The sequence below is a fragment of the Oncorhynchus mykiss genome, chromosome 21 (assembly GCF_057628025.1).
Source record: "Oncorhynchus mykiss isolate SJ-2025 chromosome 21, ASM5762802v1, whole genome shotgun sequence".
Lineage (NCBI taxonomy): Eukaryota > Metazoa > Chordata > Actinopteri > Salmoniformes > Salmonidae > Oncorhynchus > Oncorhynchus mykiss.
In genome coordinates, this window is record NC_143042.1 from 19,575,590 (window position 1) to 19,599,201 (window position 23,612).

Consider the following 23,612-nt stretch of genomic DNA (forward strand, 5'->3'; position numbering starts at 1 on the left):
ACTGTGGGTTAACTGCCTTGTTCAGGGGCAGAACGACCTTGTCAGCTCGGGGATTCGATCTTGCAGCCTTCTGGTTACTAGTCCAACGCTGTAACCACTAGGCTACCTGCCACCCCCACATTTAAAAAAAAAAATAATAATAATAATTGGGAGAAGGAATTCAAAGTCCAATGCTTCCTGTTGTTTTGATTTTATGTTACTTATGATTTGCTGATCACTGATGAGATAGAAGCTCTGATGGTGCTGCAGAGGAGACATTGACAAACTTTGTAAAGGTCAAGAAACTCCATTCTGCATTGTTGAGGGACTGGGACTCTCTGGCCTTCAACTGGAAGTGTGTCCTAAAGGCCAATGGCGCATCTCCACTTGGTAAATGAATGATCTCTGCTCTGGACAATGCCACTGTCACACTAGACGCAGCCAGGTCATCGACACAATAAGGTCAGTTACCTCCATTCACACCCTCTTGCCCCATCCTTCCACCTTCTTCCCTTCCCCCTCCCTCCTCCTTTCGTGCTATGCCCATTTGCCAAACTTTGACAGACATTAGTGGTGATACTTCCATTATGTTAATGAGGCTCTGAATCTTTTGTGGTCCCTGTCTGTAGCACTCTGTGGATATGTGGATCTGGTTCCATTCCACTCCTTCCACTAGTTCCAACCCTTTCCATGCCTCCTACCTTGTAGTTCCTAATCCCTACCACCTTACGTATTTAGTATTTTATTAGGATCCCGTTAGATACTCTTCTTGGGGTCCACTGAATATCAGTCAGTGCAGACATTCCATCAAGTTCCAGCAATGGAGTCCAACTTGCACGGCAATGCCTGTACTTGAAGAATCCATCACGGTCCCCTACCATACTTTTACAAGAGTAAGACCTGGAGGTCATGAAGAATCCATCACGGTCCCCTACCATACTTTTACAAGAGTAAGACCTGGAGGTCATGAAGAATCCATCACGGTCCCCTACCATACTTTTACAAGAGTAAGACCTGGAGGTCATGAAGAATCCATCACGGTCCCCTACCATACTTTTACAAGAGTAAGAACTGGAGGTCATGAAGAATCCATCATGGTCCCCTACCATACTTTTACAAGAGTAAGACCTGGAGGTCATGAAGAATCCATCACGGTCCCCTACCATACTCTTACAAGAGTAAGACCTGGAGGTCATGAAGAATCCATCACGGTCCCCTACCATACTTTTACAAGAGTAAGACCTGGAGGTCATGAAGAAGATGAAATATATCCGCTTTGATGAATTTACATCAAAGTCTAGGCTTTATGCAAAAATGCAATTAACATAGGTTAGGCTTACTAATAGAATTGAGCACAGGTATGGTGGTAAGAATTGTTTAGATTTATGACTGGAACGTGTTACTGGGTGATGATTGACTTTAATTAAAGGGAAATATTAGGGCCAATGTTGTGTTTCTGGAGCACTTGTTTTTACATATATATATAAACCAATGTAACAATAGTTCTCTGAAACACGTGGAACGGTCCACAATGTGGGGGGCTACGTCATGGTTATGCCTCCTCCCCGTTGAACACCCGTGGTGAAGCAGCGCATGCTATTGGGAGGAAGAACCAACTTTGTGGGGTAGCCTACAACACAAAATAGCTTACTACGCGCTGTGAACATGGCTGCAGTTACAACCAACGGTACCGAACAAGACTCCACACCGACAAACGAGCAAAATGGAACATTGGACAAAGGAGAAACCGGGAATAAGAAGCAGGGCCCCACAGACTCGAAACAGGAACCGGGTGACAACAAGGACGGACCAGAAATGGACGTGAGCAACCGAGACAGCAAAGAGGAGAAGCATTCAGTCGCACTAGAAGTCGCAAAAGAATCGGTTTTGTCCACGGAAAATGGTAACAAAGAAGAACCGGCCTGTGAACTGTCTGAACCGGTTAAAAGTCCCGTGGAGGGAATCCCTGCGAGCAGCACCGAAACCGGGGAGAGCATCGTGGAGCTGAAACCAGAACAAAGAGAGGAGAGCGTGTCCTCGCCTCCCAGCTCGGACAAGACCAAAAGCGAGGAATCCACGGAGAAAACCGACCGCGGTATCAAAAGACGGGCCAGTGTGGAGATATCATCCTCGGATGGAGAACCTCTCAGTCGAATGGATTCGGAAGACAGGTCTGTGGATTACTAATACCCGACCAAATGTTGAATACAAAGCAACGCAGCAATGTTGCCAGCCCACTCTAACCCACTCTCTGATTCAATTTTAATAAGATGTTTACGTTTGCTCAAGCTACATTGTTACAAGTTACACTCACTATCCTTGCAATTATGTAGCTGGTGTGATATCTCCGTACTTTGTATTTTGCCAAACAGCAGTTTAGCATAACAATCGGGTTTGTTTTGCTACAATGCATCAGCACCCAATGCGCAATTATGCGTTATGGGCAGTTGACATGCATAGTTTTAACCGATAGTTGAATAGGCCTAAGTTTGCCTTTAGTTTACCATGGAATGGTTCCACGCTGCACGTACACCCGCTTCTGGACATCCTGTCCATGTATGGCCTGCATTGCCACCACGATGCTCATTGTGTAATACATCGCTACTATGAAACCAGGGTCAAAAAGAGACGTACCAGCAATATGAACATTTCAGACTTGATTTTATCTTGTGAACAAATTCAGTGAGTTAAGTAAGATTTTCCAAGTTGGCATGTATCCTTGACAAAAACATGTGTCCTTGAAAGTCCCATGAGTAATTTCACAGGTGTAGCACTGAGACAAAGAAACGAATCACTCACTAACAAGCCAACCAACAGGCCCCAGCTTTCATATGAAGGGTGGTGTTTAGGCACAACTACTTCTAACATATCTATACACACACTCTTACAGACGTGTCAACTGGCTCACTGTGGTCACACAACACTTCATCGCCTTCTAGTTGGTTTGGCCATGTGGCTGGGTGGTGACTAGTTACAGGATGTCTGTGTTGAGATGAGTCCTTTATACACACACACACACACACACACACAGGTTCTCACCCTCATGCACACAAGTGAATCACACACACACACACACACACGTCTTTCTGAGATATTTAGATGTGTACCCAGAATTCCCCATTACAATATGTGAAATGGCCCAGATGGAACTTCCACAGCATCATAAACTAGTGCAGAAGAGAGAGCGAGTGAATCAGTTCATAGGTGTTCCAAATGACTAATGCTGTATGCAACTCACTACTCAACTCTGTTCCAATGCAACTTCAAATAATTGACTCTGGGTTATTGCGGCCCACCCAAAGCAGTGAGTTTGCCGATCTGATTGTCCCAACTCTATGGCGAACTCCAGTTACGTGTGTATGTCGTTGACCCCGACTCGTTGTGCATGTAACAATCGAAGTCAACACACAGACATGAACTATAGCACGAAGCATGCTAAAGTCCTGTGTCGATATAGGGTCCTATCAGCCAGGTACTAATACTACACACAGATCTGCCCCTGCGCACAGCGTCTGAATATCACTGGACGAGCCAACGGATCAGAACGATATACACATTTCCTATTCAAATGGAAACAGAGAAATCCATGATTTCACGCATACCCCGATGTCCACCCTTCTCCTTTTGCTACTAGAATAGTGGAATAATTCCCCCTTTCTGGATCCCGGTAGATTTCCTCGGTCTGTAGTCATGCGGCGACCTGTCGAGGGTAGCTAACAAAAGGAAACCCAGTGAGCACAAAGGCTGAAGTCCCTGTGTTGCTTCGGGAACTGAAGTGTAGTATCTGAAGGAGAGAGGATCCGATTTCCCCCCCCCCCCCCCATTTTCCCCCTCAACCCTCCTGTCATGGTGCGTTGCTTTGTCTGGCCGGGGCAGAATGGCCCGTAGTAAGAAAGGAGTGAATGGAGGAGAGAGCTCTGCTGTTTGGGCAGCTGCATGGTCTCAATGTAACTTTTGTTCCCCTTCTGGCACTGAGGACCTCAGGAACAGAGCAGGGGAGCAGCTGGAGGCAGGCAGCCTTACGAGGTGTGTGTGTGTGTTTTGTCACCTTCTCTTCATTCAGTCCAACGTGGTAGCATTACTGAGTCACTAATGCTCTCTGAGAAGCTTTGTGTGGGTGTGAGGACGGAGAGGGATACTTCTACATCTCTAATGGCATGAGATTCAAATCCTCCATGGCACCCTCACATCCCTCCTTGTAGACCAGGCATATGAAACCTCATATGCCCCAGAGAAGTGAACACGCATAAACTATACTAATGGTGTGTTTATACCATGTGCCGACACTGCTCAGAGCTGTGTTGGCACATGCTATAAACACACTATATCACCATGATTTAGTGACTGAGGCTGTCCAAACCTATGACTAGAACAAACCGCAAGGCGCTACAGAGGGTAGTGCGTACGGCCCAGTACATCACCGGGGCCAAGCATCCTGCCATCCAGGACCTCTATCAGGTGGTGTCAGAAGAAGGCCAGTGACTCCAGCAACCCTAGTCAGACTGTTTTCTCTGCTAACGCACGGCAGGCGGTACCGGAGCTCTAGGTCCTAAAGGCTTCTTAACAGCTTCTACCCCCGAGCCATAAGACTGCTGAACAGCTAATTAAATGTCTTTATTGCCCCCCCCGACTCGCGGTTTATCTATGCGTAGTCACCTTACCGCTACCTACATGTACATATTACCTCAATGACCTTGACTAACCTGTACCCCCGCACATTGACTCGGTACCTGTACCCAATGTATATAGTCTCATTATTTTGTTGCTCCTATTAAAAAAAAAAAACATTATTTAGAAAATATTTTCTCAACTTTCTTTTTCTTAACTGCATTGTTGGTTAAGGGCGTGTAAGTAAGCATTTCACGGTAAGGTCTACACTGTTGTATTCGGCGTATGTGAAGAATAACATTTTGATTCGTTTTGTAGTGCAACAGATCTCTGTGCTGACCCCATCTCTCACTGTCCCTCTCCCTCTCACTGTCCCTCTCCCTCTCACTGTCCCTCTCCCTCTCACTGTCCCTCTCACTGTCCCTCCCCCTCTCACTGTCCCTCTCCCTCTCACTGTCCCTCTCCCTCTCACTGTCCCTCTCCCTCTCACTGTCCCTCTCCCTCTCACTGTCCCTCTCACTGTCCCTCTCCCTCTCACTGTCCCTCTCCCTCTCACTGTCCCTCTCACTGTCCCTCCCCCTCTCACTGTCCCTCTCCCTCTCACTGTCCCTCTCCCTCTCACTGTCCCTCTCCCTCTCACTGTCCCTCTCACTGTCCCTCCCCCTCTCACTGTCCCTCTCCCTCTCACTGTCCCTCTCCCTCTCACTGTCCCTCTCACTGTCCCTCCCCCTCTCACTGTCCCTCTCCCTCTCACTGTCCCTCTCACTGTCCCTCTCCCTCTCACTGTCCCTCTCCCTCTCACTGTCCCTCTCACTGTCCCTCCCCCTCTCACTGTCCCTCCCCCTCTCACTGTCCCTCTCCCTCTCACTGTCCCTCCCCCTCTCACTGTCCCTCCCCCTCTCACTGTCCCTCCCCCTCTCACTGTCCCTCCCCCTCTCACTGTCCCTCCCCCTCTCACTGTCCCTCCCCCTCTCACTGTCCCTCCCCCTCTCACTGTCCCTCCCCCTCTCACTGTCCCTCCCCCTCTCACTGTCCCTCTCACTGTCCCTCTCACTGTCCCTCTCACTGTCCCTCTCACTGTCCCTCCCCCTCTCACTGTCCCTCTCCCTCTCACTGTCCCTCTCCCTCTCACTGTCCCTCTCCCTCTCACTGTCCCTCTCCCTCTCACTGTCCCTCTCCCTCTCACTGTCCCTCTCCCTCCCTCAGTATTAGCAGTACTCTGATGGACATGGAGAGCACAGCGTCCAGCGGGCGCTCCACACCTGCCATGATGAATGGGCACGGCCCTGCCACCGCCACCCCGTCGGTGGGTAAGAGCGTGGCATACACCTGCTGCTGGGACCAATGCCAGCTCCTCTTTACCACCAGCCCAGACCTGGCTGAGCACATCAGGGGCGTGCACGTGGACGGACAACGAGGAGGGGTATGCAGTGTAGGAAAGCAACTTCCTAAATCTTCTGTCCTCTTGCCTGCTCACCATCTCCTATTCTTTCTACATCTCCTAGTTTTATGCCTCCACTCATCTTCTCCTCTTCCCCCTCTTCTCCACCACCACAGCCCTGTCTTCACAATATCAATCCCTTCCACTTCTCCATCTTGAAGATAATCCAAACATCCTGTGTTAAACTAACTCCAGATGAAAAGTACTGCTGTACATTATAGAGTCTGGCTGTATATAAGACAGCTTGATGTTTTATCTCTCTTTGAACTTTAGGTTCAGAGAGGGGGCGGGGGTCAGTTTATGGGGGATTGAGTTTCTAGGTGCTTCTCCCAACTACTACAATTCTCGAGGATAGTAGGATTTCATAGGACATTTAGTCTCTTACATTGCATCTTGGGTAACTCATAAGAGCTAGGTTGCGAGTGACCTGTGAATATATATGTTTGTGTGTAACAGTGTTGCTGTCCTCTCACCAGGTGTTTGTGTGTCTGTGGAAGGGCTGCAAGGTGTATAACACCCCGTCCACCAGTCAGAGCTGGCTTCAGAGACACATGGTCTCACACAGTGGAGACAAACCATTCAAGGTGAGAAAACGCCCTCCTTTTTTCCATTTCACTGTCACACACATGACATCTAAGCACTGACTCTGCAAACCACATCCTCATGTCAGTGTCTTCACAAAGTTATTGATACCCCTTGACTTATTCCACATTTTGTGTTACAACCTGAATTTAAAATGGATTTGTTTGTTCTCTCACCCATCTACACACTACCCCATAATGGCAAAGTGAAAACAAGTTTTTATTGAAAATGAAGTACAGAAAAAGCTAATTTACAGAAGTATTCACACCCCTGAGTTAATGCATGTTAGAATCCGCTTTGGCAGCGACTGTAGCTGTCTTTCTGGGTAAATCTCTATGAGCTTTGCACACCTGGATTGTACAATATTTTCACATTCTTTTGTTTTATTCTTCAAGCTCTGTCAAGGTTTTGGGGATCATTGCTAGACAGCCATTTTCAAGTCTTGCCATAGATTTTCATGCCAATTTATGTCAAAACTGTAACGAGGCCACTCCGGAACATTCAATGTCATCATGGTAAGCAACTCCTGTGTATATTTGGCCTTCTGTTTTAGCTTATTGTCCTGCTGAAAGGTGAATTTGTCTCCCACTGAACCCGGTTTTCCTCTATGATTTTGCCTGTGCTTAGCTATGTTTTGTTTATTTTTATCCTAGTCGATGACAAGCATTCCCATAACATGATGCAGCCACCGCCATGCCTGAAAATGTGATGTGGTTCTCAGTAATGTGTTGTGTTGGGTTTGCCCTAAACGTAATGCTTTGTATTCAAGACATAAAGTTAATTGCTTTCCCACATTCTTTGCAGTTTTACTTTAGTGCCTTATTGCAAACAGGATGCATGTTTTGGCAATATTCTGTACAGGCTTCCCTTCTTTTCAGTCTGTCAATTAGGTTAGTGTTGTGGAGTAACTACAATGTTGTTGAGATCCATCAGTGTTCTCCTATCACAGCCATTAAACGCTGTACCAGTTTTAAAGTCACCAATGGGCCAGCCTGAGCAGTTTCCTTCCTCTCCAGAAACTTAGTTTTTTTTTTCAGAAGGATGCCTGTATCTTTGTAGTGACTGGTTCTGTTGATACACCATCCAAAGTGTAATTAATAACTTCACAATACTCAAAGGGATATTCATTGTCTGCTCTACCAATAAGTGCCCTTTGAGAGGCATTGCAAAACCTCCCTGGTCTTTGTGGTTGAATCGGTGTTTGATATTCACTGCTCGACTTAGGGATATTAAAGATAACTGTATGTGTGGAGTACAGAGATGAGGTAGTCATTCAAAAATCCTGTTATTAAACACAGGCCATGCAACTTCAGTGATTTAAGCACATTTTTATTCCTTATTTAGTCTTGCCAATAACAAAGGGGTTGAATACTTATTGATGCAAGACATTTCCGCTTTCATTTTAAATGAATTAATTAGTAAACATTTAAAAAAAACAATTTCACTTGGACATTATGGGGTATTGTGTGTAGGCCAGTAACACCAATTCTCACATGAAGCCATTTGAAATTCAGGCTGTAGCACAACAAAAAGTTGTGAAAAGTTGAGGGGTGAATTCTTTCTGAAGGCCCCGTACCTGCTGTATGTACACATCATGTGCTATAGGTTGTTCTAGTCTTGGAGAGCATTATAATCATTCTAAGACGAGGCACATCTGTGTCACACTATCCTGTGTAAAGCTAATGCATGATATTCTATACTCAGGCCTACAGTTTCCACCACCATAACCTTTTTGAACTTTCATTGAAAAGGAAATCACCTAGATTTCCTCAAATGGAAAGACCAATACTATTATTATATACAGTTGAAGTCGTAAGTTTACGTACACTTAGGTTGGAGTCATTAACTAGTTTTTCAACCACTCCACACATTTCTTGTTAACTAACTATAGCTTTGGCAAGTTGGTTAGGACATCTACTTGGTGCATGACGCAAGTCATTTTTCCCACAATTGTTTACAGACAGATTATTTAACTTATAATTCACTGTATCACAATTCCAGTGGGTCAGAAGTTTACATACACTAAGTTGACTGTGCCTTTTAAACAGCTTGGAAAATTCCAGAAAATGTCATGGCTTTATAAGCTTCTGATAGGCTAATTGACATCATTTGAGTCAATTGGAGGTGTACCCGTGGATGTATTTCAAGGCCTACCTTCAAACTCAGTAGCTTGACATCATGGGAAAATCTAAATAAATATTTTTGGAGAAATGTCCTCTTGTCTGATGATATAAAAATAGAACTGTTTGGCCATGATGACCATTGTTATGTTTTGAGGAAAAGGGGGGAGGCTTGCAAGCCGAAGAACACCATCCCAACTGTGATTTGCTGCAGGAGGGACTGTTGCACTTCACAAAATAGATGGCATCATGAGGCAGGAAAAATATCTGGATATATTGAAGCAACATCTCAAGACATCAGTCAGGAAGTTAAAGCTTGGTCGCAAATGGGTCTTCCAAATGAACAATGACCCCAAGAATACTTACAAAGTTGTGGCAAAATGGCTTAAGGACAACAAAGTCAAGATGTTGGCGTGGCCATCACAAAGCCCTGACCTCAAACCTATAGAAAATGTGTGGGCAGAACTGAAAAAGCATGTGTGAGCAAGGAGGCCTACAAACCTGACTCAGTTACACCAACACTGTCAGGAGGAATGGGCCTAAATTCACCCAACTTATTGTGGGAAGCTTGTGGAAGGCTGCCCAACACGTTTGACCCAAGTTAAACAATTTAAAGGCAATGCTACCAAATACTAATTGAGTGTATGTAAACTTCTGACCCACTGGGAATGTGATGAAAGAAATAAAAGCTGAAGTAAATCATTCTCTCTACTATTATTCTGACATTTCTCATTCTTAAAATAAAGTGGTGATCCTAACTGACCTAAAACGGGGTATTTTTACTAGGATTAAATGTCATGAATTGTGAAAAACTGAGTTTAAATGTATTTGGCTAAGGTCTATGTAAACTTCCGACTTCAACTGTATGTAAGTGCTCTTGTGTAAGATATCTACTAGTCTGTATTCTCACCGGTGTTGTCTCTGTTTCCATCAGTGTGTGGTGGGGGGTTGCAATGCCACTTTTGCCTCCCAGGGGGGGCTGGCACGCCACGTACCCACCCACTTCAGCTCCCAAAACTCCAACAAGCTGGCCAATCAGGGCAAGATGAAGGAGGATTCACCTTCGAAAGCGGGGCTTAACAAGAGGCGGAAACTCAAGAATAAACGCAGGAGGTCTTTACGTACGTATCCGAGAAACACACACATATAAACACACACAATACACAATACACACACAGCATACGTCTTATTATCCTTGTGGGGGACCCTAAAATGGATTTCCATGAAATCCTATTTTCTCTAATTGTTCATTTAATTTTAACCGTAAACCTAAACCTAATTCTAAAATAGTCTTTGTCCTCTGGGACTTTTTGGAATTTCTGGTACCCACGAGGATGGTAATCTAAGCGCGCGCGCACAAATGCAAGCATGTGTACACATACACAGATATGCAGGCACACACTCAATCATACAAACAATCAACCACCTACTCGCTGATCAGGTTGCCTGGCTTTCAAACCAAGCGTCTTAACCAATCGGGTGGTGGGAAACGTTTTGATGAATATCTACGAGGGTCAGATCCATCTGATTGGCTAATCACCTCTGACCTATGAACCTCAGTTTAATGCTCCCCCTCTCTCACCCCAGTGTGTTCTGTCCCTCCAGCACGACCTCACGACTTCTTTGATGCCCAGACCATGGATGCTATCAGACACCGGGCCATCTGCCTCAACCTGGCTACACATATAGAGAGCCTGGGCAACGGACACAGTGTGGTGTTTCACAGCACGGTTAGTAGTAGCACACACTCACCATCACCGTCGTCTACCACAGCATGGTCAGGGATCCAGCTGCAGCAGACCATGCAGGGTCCTGCACACACACGCTGTACTTCACTGTTCAGACAGCAGAGGGCGCAGCAGGCCTACAGTATTACGGTCTCCGCTGTATAGAGGAGTTTGTCTTTTTAAATTTCTACCTTTATTTAAGCTGGGAGTCATGCTGAGACCACGGTCTCTTTCGCAGATGAGGCCTTGCATGAACACATCGATTACACAACCATTACACCATTAAACATATCTATCTGTACACACGTCAATTACACAATACACGACGAGTAAATCGCAATCATATGAAACAAACACATTCTTCAGTAAAAAGGCTCTCTAACATCTGCCCGAGTTTCCCTAGAGGCACCAACTCTAACTTTAAGGACTTTAGGAGATTATTCCACGAGGCGCAATAAACTAAAAACAGATGTACCTAATTGGGTTGAGATTGAAGAGCCCTCCAGGGTTAGACATCCCTGAGTCCGGGTCTGGTTACTTGTCAGTCTGAAGTTTAACAATGAGGTAAGGTATGATGGAAGTTTATGCAAGAGGGCTCTATAGACCAAAAAAAAGAGAGCGCAATGCATCGATCTACGAGACTTCACAGCGGGCCAGCCTACTTTCTGATACAAACTGCAGTGATGCGTACGGAACCTATCGCCCGTAACAATGCACTGCGGTCAACTGTGTGCAACGGCTTCAGTACCGTGGCAACAGCGTTCATATAGATGATATCGCCATAGTCAATAACCGGCATGAATGTTTGACAGGATGATTTGTTTTTCTGCTGTTTAACAAAAGACAGGAACCTGGCCCTATAGAAGAAGCCTATTTGAATTATTCATTTCGTTAATCCAGATGCTCAGATATTTATTAGAGTGGAGACGATCAATGAGGGCACCATCCAAAGTATTAGGGGTGTCACAGTTCATCAAACCCACGGTTTGGTAGGTTTTGGGGTTCACGGTTCAGTTTCAATACAGCAGGGGAAACTGTAAGTTCCATTCACAATATTTCTGTCATTCTGTTGTGGCAGGATTGTTATTTTGGTCCTCTCAAGTTTCCACTGATGCTGCATTGGTCACCTTCTGGGAGGTGGGAATGTATTCGTTGTTTAGTCATAAATAGCAGTTGGACTCATTCATGTGATTTGAACTCGTTGAGAAACGCCAGTGGCTAATGGCCTACAAGCTCTATCAACCATAAACTAAAAGTGCATGTAAAAAAATAACTGTTTTTTTCAGCAAACCACAATAGATTGCTTTTTTTAATAAATGTTTTCTTCCATTGAACTGCCAAATGCTGTTAGAGGCCATTTCCTTAGCAGGTGACGTCTGTGGTAATCATGTGGGAGAAGTGTGTGCTTCAGATCATTGACAAGTTTCCCACAAGTAAGTACCAGTTGGAGGGCCATTCAAGTGGGGTTTTCCCCAGTCGTATGTGGTAAATTCCCACTTGGTTACGAACACACCATGACACGGTCTCCTTCGGTGCCCTGATGCACAGTTGTGATGCTCATAAAGGGGAGTGTCTGTAGCACGATTACATCTCCTATTCCAGGGTAATGTGATGGGCTGTCACTGTGAAGTATGCGCAAGCCAATTCATTCTGAACTTCGTTTTTTGGCTTGCTTATATCGAGCGGGTACAACCTGTTTGCTTAAATTGGTGCAGGAGGGAAGTTCGCAACGTGGCTTAAAAGCACTTTCACAAGGCGCTGAAACCTCCCTATTCTCAATCACCGTGAATCGGTGCATATCCGTGGTTATAAAGCAAAGACTGTAAAACAAATATAAACACAACCTACCTATGGCTCTTGTAATTTCTTTGGCCCGGTCAGAATCAGCTGCCACGGAATGCTTGAAATGCAGAGGTGAGACGATGTGTTTCTGTCTTGCTCCGTGTACGTCGGGTGATGTCGGAGTAAATGTGTCAACAACATTTGAAGTGTTGGCAGCTGCGTAGGCTATTTCTGTTGAGCGTGGTGACATACGGTTAACGTTTGACCACCACGTTCTGTCCGTCTCCGTTTAATCTGCTGGGAAGCCTAAAAGCTCCTAAACTGGAGATGTAAACGATTGTTGATAATCCTCCAGTTCTGATTCCGTCTGCATAGGTGCTCGTTTGAACGGAATAGCCTGAAATGTTTTGTTTCAGCTCAGATTTCCTCAAGCGTCAAAGGCCTGCTACGCAGCGTATGCATAGCCTAAAGACGTAGTTTTAAAAATGTTGTATTGTTGTTTTTATGTAGTCAATTCGGGTTCAGTGCGACCGAATCGATGTCCCTGGACCGAATGGTTCGGTACGAATAAGTGTACCATTACACCCCTACAAAGTACTTATGCATAAATCTTGTGATTTTTATGTGATTTGGAAAAGAACATGTCCTTGGTTTTTCCTGCATTATTAAGTACCAATGTCAGTTCAACAAATGCTTTCTGGGGGGGAATAGAGGCAGATTGACACTCACAGAGCCTGGTCAGTTGTGGGGTTAATGGCATACACCACAGTGTCATCTGCATACAGGTGAATGTATTTTTTTAACAGATAAATGATCTTGTTAATAATGTGAAAATAACCAGAGCAAGAATCCATCCCGTAGGACTCACTTTGTTATGTGGTGTAAATAGACACGGTATACTTTTTACAGCAGCAATATGTAACTTTTTAGGTGACCCAACCAAATTCACATAGAAATGTGAGTTGTAGATCTGTCATTCTCGTTGAAAGCAAGTCGACGAAGTGGTGTGTACATATATATGTGCTTTATTTCTATGCTTTCCGCTAAGTTTTTTGTTTTTTGCGTCTTACTTTAGGTTTTGTACAACTGCATCAAACAACTGAAAATACAATGTTTTTGGTTATGGTGAATATATTTGACAGTGGTTTAGATGGTAGTGATGCTCTACACTTTGGTTCCATGCCCCTTTAATGAAACTGCTAATAAAGGAAATTAGGCAAACTTAGAATTTTAGCAATCAGGAAATGGCGGAGTGGTTTCTGCGTAGTGCATATTTTAAAATCATTTTCAAACCAGCTACACGCAGCCTGGAAATGGGGCGCTAATTATTTAGGTCTCACGCGTCACCATCTTTTGAAGGGACAGTAATGTGGGCCACTTTCCAGACCTTGGGGACGGCAGCAGAAATAATTGTAAGGTAAAACGTGTTAAAAGATTCTACAATCAGAAAGCTGCAGCAAGAAAGGATCAAGTAAATCAGCCCCAGTGTTTTTGTTTGTTTCTTTACAGTGATCTTCCTCGTGGCGTCTAGCACATCACAGGTAGAAAGTTGTTGAAATGAAAACAAAGATTCACTAGAGCAAACTAGAGGCTGGGAGAGGGGCATAGCAGTCGACTGGCTCCCCAGGGTCAATTAAACCACCATTTATTTCAAATAAAAAGCCCGCTGAGATTAAATGCTGATTTAAAAGCATCACGATCTCATTTTTCTCAGTAATAATACCAGAGTCTGACACAACTTGTTTTCCAAAATTGACGTATTACCAGCAGTCTGGTTTAAACTCTCATGAGTTAGTGTGTGCAGTATTGAGGCCTGCGGAAAATGAAGGGCCCAGCCAGGGAATAACAGACTCCCATGCCCCTTTTTAATTAAACTGCTAATAAGGGAACTGCCAGCAACCCTCCCACGAAACACACGCACTGCTCTGACGTACATGCCAGAGTCCAGACCCAGCCAGGCCTGTTGTTGGAGCCGCTTAGAAAACAGACCCCTACGCCGCTCTCTTCCCTCACCCCTCCACCCTCCATCTCTCCCCTACACATGCAGTTGGAGTGCTTCTACCAGTATTATCTCAGAGAAATCAAGAGAGCGAGAGACGGCGTAGGAGCCCAGCAGTTGCCTGACGACTCCAACTGAATTCTTCCGCTGCTCTGTTCACTTCAGTCTGAGACTGCCATCATTGAAGTAGTTTGTGGTGATGTCAAAACAGTCATCAGCCATTTGGATTGTCTCTAATCAGAGTATCAAAGCCAATTTACATTTTCAAAACACTGTTTTACCCACGTGTGTTACAACCCCATCAATTTCTGGGACCAATCAGAAATTGTCAGGGAGATACTCTGATCCAGACTCATTGCAGAGAAGGAATTGACGGCCGTGGGCGTGGCGTAGCATTTGGCTGAAGCAAGGCCATTGGGTAGCCCGGCAAACCCAGCAGGCCTTGTCTACGCCAAAGCTATAAGCAAATAAAACCCCGAGAGTCTAGTGTAACGCCTTTTCACGCTGTAACTAGTTACTTTCTGTGTGTGTGTGTGTGTGTGTACACATATCCGTCTGTGTGTTTCTAAAGATAAATAGCATTCCTAGTCTTCACCTTGGTCCAGGGTCACACACTCACGAACTGTGGCATGCACTAATGTCAGTCAGGGAGCTGTATTGTTCCTACCACAGGGTGTGTGTGAAGGTTTAGCGGCTGGACTGGCGTCTTCAGGCCAGTGAGGTACGTCTGCAGAGTGGGAGGGAGGACAGATTGACTCTGGCTCAATTAGACTGGAACCAGGTGTCTCATTCCTTTTACTGACTTACCGTCAGCATCACACCTTCGGTTAGGGATGGTGTGTGTCTCCAGTATGAACTCAACAACAATGTTGTTTTCCAATGTCTCTGTTACTGGGTGGTGTCTTGACTCTCTTCTTCTGTCTCTAGGTAATAGCGAGGAGGAAGGAAGATTCTGGGAAGGTTAAAGTCCTCCTCCACTGGACTCCTGAGGACATGTAAGTTGCCCTCTTCTCCACCCTCTCTTCCCCACATCCTGCTCTTCATCTCTCTCCTGTTGGCAGACACAAGGCCACAGTCCTCTTCTCTCACCTCGCTCCCTTTTCTCTCCTGTACTACTGGCAAGCAGAGGGTTACCCTCCTCTCTTCCTATCCTTCTCCTCCCCTGCTCTGTAAATGTCAGCAGGCGTTTAGTGGTGGTTAGACAGTTTGTCCTGTGGTTGGAGGCAGGCAATCACATGTCACCGCACCCCACACAAACACACACAGGATACCTAGGTTAGTGTCTCCTCCATCCAGAAGGGTCAGTGATCTGGATGGGTTCCCTCATCTCATGGGAGCTACCCTGTGGTCTCTCTCGCCATCCTTCCCCTCATCCCTTCCTCTAACTCTTTCTCTGCTCCTTTTGCCCGCATCAGTGGCCCAGTTTAGAGCATTAAGGACCAAGCGCTCGCCGGTCTTTCCCCCCTGACTAGCATAACAGCTATCCTAACCAGCTACATGCGTTTCAGACTTGAATATTGTAAGTTAGCTATGTAGTTAGCATAGTATATTATCAGACAAATTATTGAAGGTAAGGAGACAAGGAGAGGAAGTCACTTCAGACTATTGAGCCGCAGCCCTCCTCGTCATTAGTCTCTCAGCCAGAGGAACGGGCTGTCAGCTCAACTCTGCTCTGTCTAAAACCCCTCTCCCCGAGAACTCATCTCCGATAGAAACAACTTTCTGGGTCAGGAAACGGGCTAAAAGCCAAAACGACGCTCGCTTTCGCGGTACATGTCCAAAATAAACCTCTCGTTGGAATTTTTGGGAGGAGGAGGAGCAAGAGACGTATTGCAGCACTCGTTTCAGAAGCTGTGAGGGGTTTTTGGTTAAGAGTTGGATATGTCTCTCTAAGGACCATGTTGCTGTTAAAGCAACCGTCACCCACACTACCATGGAGAATGTCTAACAGATGTTGTAGTCACTCCTACTGTAGCTCTCAGCTACAGGGTTACAGCAGCACCCTATGTACACAGTCCTCTGTGCAGCGAGCATTGTATTTGCTGTGATTTTAAACCGTAACAGGAGACAGCTGAGGCCTTGCCCTCTCGGTCTCCTACCATGTTATTGGGTGCTTTTCTGCTGTTTTTGTTTTGGCTCTGTCTACTTGTGTTCGTCCCTTTGCAAGGGTACGGTCGCCTCTCGCTTCTCCATTTCTTTATCACCACTCTCTTCTCTTTTCATCCACTATCCAACCCTCTTTCTTCCTTTCCTCCCCCTGGGGCTTTCATCTGCCCCTCTCTGAATCTGTGATCTATAGCCAAGCAGTCTGCTAATGATGAACCAAGCACTGCTCATTCACATCTCCCCAACACTCTACTCCGGGGTGCTTTCCTGGTGACGCTCACAGTGGCAGGAGTAGAGGGGCCCAGTACTGGTATTGATCCTCTCCCATTGTTTCCCACAGATAACACCTAAATACACTGTTTAGTTAGACAATGCTTTAGGAAGCATGCATGTGTACCACTGCAATCTCTTCTTAACCCGTTTCTAAGCTGATGCCAGTCAGACACCAGCTTGGAGGCAACGGAACCAATTGCAAGACTGGATTTGTACTGACTCATCTCTTCCCCCTCTCTCTATCTCTCTCTCCTCCTTTTCTCACTTTCTCTCTCCTCCTTCCCTCTCACTTTCTCTCTATCCCTCTCGCCAGACTTCCTGATGTGTGGGTGAATGAGAGTGACCGGCCGCAGCAGAAGACCAAGGTGGTCCATCTCTCCCAGTTGCCCCAGGACACACACGTACTGCTGGACCCCAACATATACAGGTGTGTGTGTGCATGCACTGAAGGGGGTGTAGGTTGCCAAATCTTGAGGCAGAGCCCATTAGGGCTAATCATTAACTCTCCAAATAGTGTGCGTGCCTGTGGACGTGCACATAACTCATACGTTGGTTGACTCACAACAGCAGCAATGTGAGCATAGCTACCACAGCCGGTTTGTTTTCCTAGACTCAGTACTGGCCCAGTGATCCCCGGGGGCCAGTGCTACTCTGTTTACCCAGCTAATGAATGATGGCTACATTCTGCCTGTAATAGATGGCCATGCAGCACAGAGCTAAATATGAATGCCCAATGGCTGTGGAGAGATGTGATCCTGAACCCCACGTCGGCCTTTGCGTGCTGCTTTCGAGTTTGTATTACCTAGAAACAAAATCTCTTAAGTCTTTCCTCCCTTGTATTCTTCCAAGCAGCATTGTAAATGCTTTATAGGCAAAGTGAAGAAGGTATGGTTCCCTGAGGAATGGTGAGAGGAGGAATCCTGACATGCCTGCCATTCAGTAGGGGCAGGTTAAGGTGTGCTGTCGTTGTGATTTGTGTGTCAGGAGTCGTCTGAGAAGTACAGCTTTCAAGATTCAGGAATGATGTGACTGCTATTTATTTCCCTACCAGGTGGCGCCAGTCACTGTTGTCAGCCAGTAGAAAATACTGCGCTGTAGACAAAGCATTCCACCCCTTTTCTTGCATCTTAAGTGTCATCCCCTGCTGTGGACCTTTCTGACCACTACGATACCTCTCATCACCACTCCCCTGATCAATCAGATTTTAAAAAAAAATGTTATAATCTTGTTTTTAAATATTTTTATTCTCATAAGCCTTTATTACGCCTGTACGATCATTTCCACGGTTACAGACTGGCTTTGTTTTTGATGAAGTGTTCGGCATCCTCCCATAGTTCTGTAAAACCCTCGGTAGAATGTAAAACATTCTGTGTATGTAGAGGAATGCTAACATTACACAAATGACTGTGGGTGGAGGTGGACCGTGTTAGAAATCATGATATGCATAACTGTACACTAATGAAAAGTGCTGCCTGTCGTTACAGGATGTTCTTCTAGAGACTAAGAACAATCAATCAAGAGACTTCGAAGGAGCCTGCTGATATCACCTCTCATAGGAAGTCTCTGTCTTGTCTTGTCTGGACAGGAGTGAAAACCAGAGATTTCAGTACCTCTTATTTCCCCCTTTTTTCTTGGTTCAATTTCTGCTCTTTTCACTTTCTTTTCAAATTCCTCCAAATGACAGACATTTAGTATTTGTTTTTAATGGTTTCTGAAAATACACAGTAGTGTGTGGACACCCCTACAAATTAGCAGATTTGGCTATTTCAGCCACACCCATTGCTGACAGATGTATTAAATTGAGCACACAGCCATGCAATCTCCATAGACAAACATTTGCAGTGGAATGGCCTTACTGAAGAGCTCAGTGACTTTCAACATGGTACCGTCATAGGATGCCACCTTTCCAACAAGTCAGTTTTCTGCCCTGCTAGAGCTGTCATGGTCAGCTGTACGTGCTTTTATTGTGAACTGGAAATGTCTAGGATCAACAACGGCTCAGCCGTGAAGTGGTAGGCCACAAAAGCTCACAGAATGTGAGTGCTGAAGCACATATTGTGTAAAAATCATCTGTCCTCGGTTTCAGCACTCACTACGGAGTTCCAAACTGCATCTTGACGCAACATCAGCACAATAACTGTTTGTTGGGAGTTTCATTAGTGGGTTTCCATGACCCGAGCAGCTGCACACAAGCCTAAGATCACCATGCGCCAAGCCAAGCATTGGCTGGTGTAAAGCTCGCCACCATTGGACTCTGGCGCAGTGGAAACGCGTTCTCTGGAGTGATGAATCACGCTTCACCATCTGTCAGTCCGACGGCCAAATCTAGGTTTGGCGGATGCCAGGAGGACGCTACCTGCCCAAACGCATAGTGCCAACTGTAAAGTTTGGAGGAAGAATACTTTTTTCATGGTTTAGGCTAGGGCCCTTAGTTCCAGTGAAGGGAAATCTTAACCCTACAGCATACGATATTCTAGACGATATGTGCTTCTAACTTTGTGGCAACAGTTTGGGGAAGGCCCTTTCCTGTTTCAGCATGACAATGCCCGCATGCACAAAGCGAGGTCCATACAGAAATGGTTTGTCGAGATCAGTGTGAAATAACTTGACTTGCCTGCCCAGTGCCCTGACCTCAACTCAATCGAACCTTTGGGATGAATTGGAACGCCGACTGCGAGCCAGGCCTCATCGGCCAACATCCGTGCCTGCCCGACCTCACTAATGCGCTTGTGGCTGAATGGAAACAAGTCCCCGCAGCAATGTTTCAACATCTAGTGGAAAGCCTTCCCAGAAGACTGGAGTCTGTTATAGCAGCAAAGGGGGGGACCAACTCCATAGTAATGCCCACGATATTGGAATGAGATGTTCGACGAACAGGTGTCCACATACTTTTGGTAATGTAGGCCAAATGTATTATATACTAGGTGCTAAACATTTGAGCATTTAGGTGGGTGCTTTTGTAAGTTTAAGGTAGTACAACTAGACTACGAGCTTAACAGCACAGTTACTTGATGTTGTAGAGAAACTTGTCTTTGTAAATACTCCTGGAGATTGGTAATATATTTTTATACCTGGAAATTGTACTGTAGAGGATTTATTATTTCTGCTCCAATGTTTTTAAAATGTTTTAAACTGTAATAATTGTACATAATGCAATAGGAAAATAGTTTTGACGGACGATATCAATTCCTTATTTCTTTAAAGGCTGTTTAAGTAGACCCGGTGTTTGTCTGACACTAGCTGGGTAACTTTTACCCTCGCAGCTTCTGATGGTCACGATGACGAGGGAGTTGTAAGGTGTATGTGTTTATCTTTGTGCTGCTGGCAATAGTCAACAACAGTATTAACCCCTCTCCAGTCTTCTGTCAGACTGGCTAGCTAACCCTCTGCATGTTAGTGTCCACAGGGATTAGAGACGATCGTGTTGAACTATACAGTAGGAACTGTTCTTCGCGGTCTGTCTATGGAGGTCCATTTATAACGTGGCATCACGGGTCTTTTGAAATAAAATGTTTTCAATAAAAACCTGTTATCTCTTATAATTGCCTCTGACATGAGGCAGTGGCTTGGTTGGACCAGTGATTAAGAAGACACTGCACAATGTTCAAACGGGTTGTCGGTTCGAATCCGGCGGAGATTGTGGTTGTTCAGTTAAAGTTGCAGTACTGAGCAGTGTACTGTTGACCATGACACCACACATAGTGATACTGGTGCTCACCGACAGGACCTAGCAAGTTATTGGGCTCCCTGTGCGATGGTTCCATACACATTCTATGGCTTGGTTGGTAGAGCATGGTTCGCTGTCTCTCTGGCCTGGTTTGTGAGTGCTGTTCTGGGGTTATTCTTTAGCTGGTTCAGGCTGTGTACCAGGCCTGTGTGTTGATCCAGAGCAGGGCTGTTGTGGTGTTTGGGAGGCTGTGTAACAGGCTTGTTTGGGAGGAATGCTGGGGCTGTAGGGGCATCTGGGACTGATTTGCTGAGCAGATTCGTGAGCGTAGTGCGGACGGACCTATGACACACCCAATAAAAGTCATCCTAGAGCATCGGCTGTGTGCGTTGTTGAATGCATTTCATTTGGACAGGGATGTGACGCATGTCCCAACACACACGACCGTCCACAGTGAACTGAGAAGTCAGATTAGAGCATGTTATTTACATCTAGGCCAAGTGCAACTGATAATTGAAGTGATCAATGACCGCTGACATCGCCGCTGGAATATTGAGGTATGGAACAACAAAACATTGATCAAAAACAATATTAGCAATATCAGTCCACTCTGAATCCACTCTGGGCCTTACAATAACATCATGAAGCCTCCAGGCTAGCGCTAATCTATCGATCATTTTTCACCCACTGACAAGATCTGGCATTAGGTTTGTTAGTGTTACATGATAAATGTCATCTGGTGGTGACTGAAATCCGTAGACAAAAATATGAATAGAAAACAGATGAAAGCGGGTTATGCTTCTGCCGACGTGCCAGATTCCTACTGAGAATGTATTGGATCAATCACTTCTTTATGAATCAGTATATTACTTGCTAGTTATCCAACAACTTTGACATGTCGGGTGCAAGTTGGGAAGGAAGAAAAATGTTAAAAAATATCCCTTTCCAGATTTTTGGCTATGAATAGTACTGTCGAGATCAAGAATTTAGGTCTTATATCAAGAGCAAAGGCAATAACGTAGAACCCTAAAATCAGTTCTGGGATCTTTTTCTCGGGCCTCCATTCCAAATGGTTTCAAAATATGAATGCTGGCAGAAAGCATTCAGGGTCGAGTTAGTCTGGAACAGTTTCTTCGCTCTCCCTAGAAAGATCCTAGCCATTTCATTATTCCGTAACTATGGCTGTGGTGATAAGGTCAGCTGTGGTTTGCAGTAGCCTGAAATTCTAGAATAGTTATTGGGGGAAAAGCAGGAGCCACATAATCCAGAGTGGTTTCGGGTGATGGACAGTGGTCACGGATCTAGGCTAACGCAGACGCCAGCACATTGTGACATTGTAGCCTCTTGTAAGGCAAAGTGGACCAAATGTGTGGCTCATTCTGTGTGGGTGTCACTATTCATCGTCAAGATCATAATCCGACTAATTTCATCAACACTAATTGGAAATCTCTTCGGCTTGCAAACCTCCCTCCCTTTCCTCCAAACATAATGATGGTCATTATGGCCAAACAGTTATATTTTTTGTTTCATCAGACCAGAGAAAATTTCTCCAAAAAGTACCATCTTTGTCCCCATGTGCAGTTGCAAACCTTAGTCTGGCTTTTTTTATAGCGGTTTTGGAGCAGTGGCTTCTTTCTTATAGAGCGGCCTTTCGGGTTATGTCGATATAGGACTCATTTTACTGTGGATATAGATACTTTTGTACCTGTTTCCTCCAGAATCTTCACAAGGTCCTTTGCTGTTCTGGGATTGATTTCCACTTTTCGCATCAAAGTACGTTCATCTCGAGGAGACAGAACGCATCTCCTTCCTGAGCGGTATGACCGCTGTGTGGTCCCATGGTGTTTATACTTGTGTACTATTGTTTGTTTCAGATGAACGTGGTACCTTCAGGCGTTTGGAAAGGATGAACCAGACTTGTGGAGGTCTATTTTTTTTAATGAGGTCTTGGCTGATTTCTTTTGATTTTCCCATGATGTCAAGCAAAGAGGCACTGAGTTTGAAGGTAGGCCTTGAAATACATCCACAAATTATGTCAATTAGCCTATCAGAAGCTTCTAAAGCCATGACATACTTTCCTGGAATTTTCCATGCTGTTTAAAAGACACAGTCAACTTAGTGTATGTAAACTTCTGACCCACTGGAATTGTGATACAGTGAATCAACTGAAATAATCTGTAAACAATTGTTGGAAAAATGACTTGTGTCATGCACAAAGCAGATGTCCTAACCGACTTGCCAAAACTATAGTTTTTTAACTAAGAAATGTGTGGAGTGGTTGAAAAACGAGTTTTAATGACTCCAACCTAAGTGTATGTAAACGTCTGGCTTCAACTGTACATGCATACACACATGTTGTACGCTCACACACACAAATTCATTATCTTTCGGATTTGATCATTAAGGGTATTTTTTTTTACATAAGATTCACGAGCTCTGTGATTTATCAAGCAGATTGGATCTTATTAGCCAGCTGCTCATAAATCATGATTTTGGATAGGCTGCTAATTTGGGTTTGGCCATCTTAATGCAATACAGTCCAAGAACATTGCGTCGTTTAGCGATTGTGTTAAAATAAATCTCATAAAAACATTCTCCCTTTAAATCAGATTCTCTCAAACTATTCCCCTATGGAAGGCGGACTGTTTAACTCTCCCATAGTTTAAACAAAACTTTGAGAAAGTGGCTCTATAGCTGTTAACCACTCCAAATAAAGAGAGCGAATGTTTGTGGCAGGGTTAACATGGGAAACAACACCACAGGGTTTCACTTATAGCTTGAACACGTCTTATAACTGCATCTTCCCACGGGGCCTCACAGATAATAGCTAGCTGTACTCCAACAATGAGAATGTGGTCTTCTGTGAGAAAGTGGTGGTCATGAATGACATCACGGATTTCCCACAATTCCCAGAGGTGGCTCTATACTGGGGTTGTGAGTTTCTCACATCACTTGACTCATAATAAACATATAGAAAATTAGAATGTTTTCTGTCTTGTGAGTTTGCCAACACCCCTTATATGCCCATGTGGGGATTTTCTTTTACTGTAAAAAGATGCATGTACAACAAACATAACCGGCTCCACCGTTGCATATAGTTGGAGATATGGATTGATGCTTGTTTGGACAGGATTTGGAAGATGTATAATATACACAGTGTGCAACATATTAGGAACACCTGCTCTTTCCATTACATAGACTGCCCAGGTGTCAGGTGAAAGCTATGATCCCTTATTGATGTCACTTGCTAAATCCACTTCAACCAGTGTAGGAGACCGGTTAAAGAAAGCTTTTTAAGCCTTGATACAATTGAGACATGGACTGTGTA

At 44.9% G+C, this 23,612-nt stretch overlaps 1 protein-coding gene and 1 non-coding gene across 5 annotated transcripts; both read left to right on the plus strand.

Annotated features, from left to right (window-relative positions):
• The first annotated feature begins 1,517 nt into the window (after window positions 1-1,517).
• On the plus strand, window positions 1,518-20,142 carry LOC110501051 (zinc finger protein AEBP2). Of its 4 annotated transcripts, none has more exons than XM_036957575.2 (8): window positions 1,518-2,150; window positions 5,794-6,010; window positions 6,505-6,612; window positions 9,665-9,851; window positions 10,336-10,460; window positions 15,166-15,233; window positions 16,931-17,044; window positions 18,102-20,142. In XM_036957575.2, the coding sequence occupies exons 1-8, from the start codon at window positions 1,645-1,647 to the stop codon at window positions 18,112-18,114; spliced, it is 1,338 nt and encodes a 445-aa protein (XP_036813470.2). In that variant the 5' UTR covers window positions 1,518-1,644; the 3' UTR covers window positions 18,115-20,142. The 4 variants fall into 4 exon arrangements, with proteins under 4 accessions (XP_036813470.2, XP_036813469.2, XP_036813467.2 ...); XM_036957574.2 differs by having other exon boundaries at window positions 1,523-2,150; window positions 5,794-6,019; XM_036957572.2 differs by having other exon boundaries at window positions 1,531-2,150; window positions 5,794-6,019; window positions 10,318-10,460.
• Window positions 20,143-20,256: 114 nt separating this feature from the next.
• LOC118943023 (small Cajal body-specific RNA 14) lies at window positions 20,257-20,386 on the plus strand. Its single transcript, XR_005038759.1, has one exon.
• The last annotated feature ends 3,226 nt before the right edge of the window (window positions 20,387-23,612 follow it).

Bases quoted from the DNA above. Each gene is read 5' to 3' on its own strand.
- LOC110501051 (XM_036957572.2), top strand. From the start codon at position 1,645: ATGGCTGCAGTTACAACCAACGGTACCGAACAAGACTCCACACCGACA. The intron at 2,151-5,793 runs GTCTGTGGATTA...TCCCTCCCTCAG, and splicing joins CGAATGGATTCGGAAGACAG to TATTAGCAGTACTCTGATGG. The intron at 10,461-15,165 runs GTTAGTAGTAGC...TTCTGTCTCTAG, and splicing joins GTGTGGTGTTTCACAGCACG to GTAATAGCGAGGAGGAAGGA.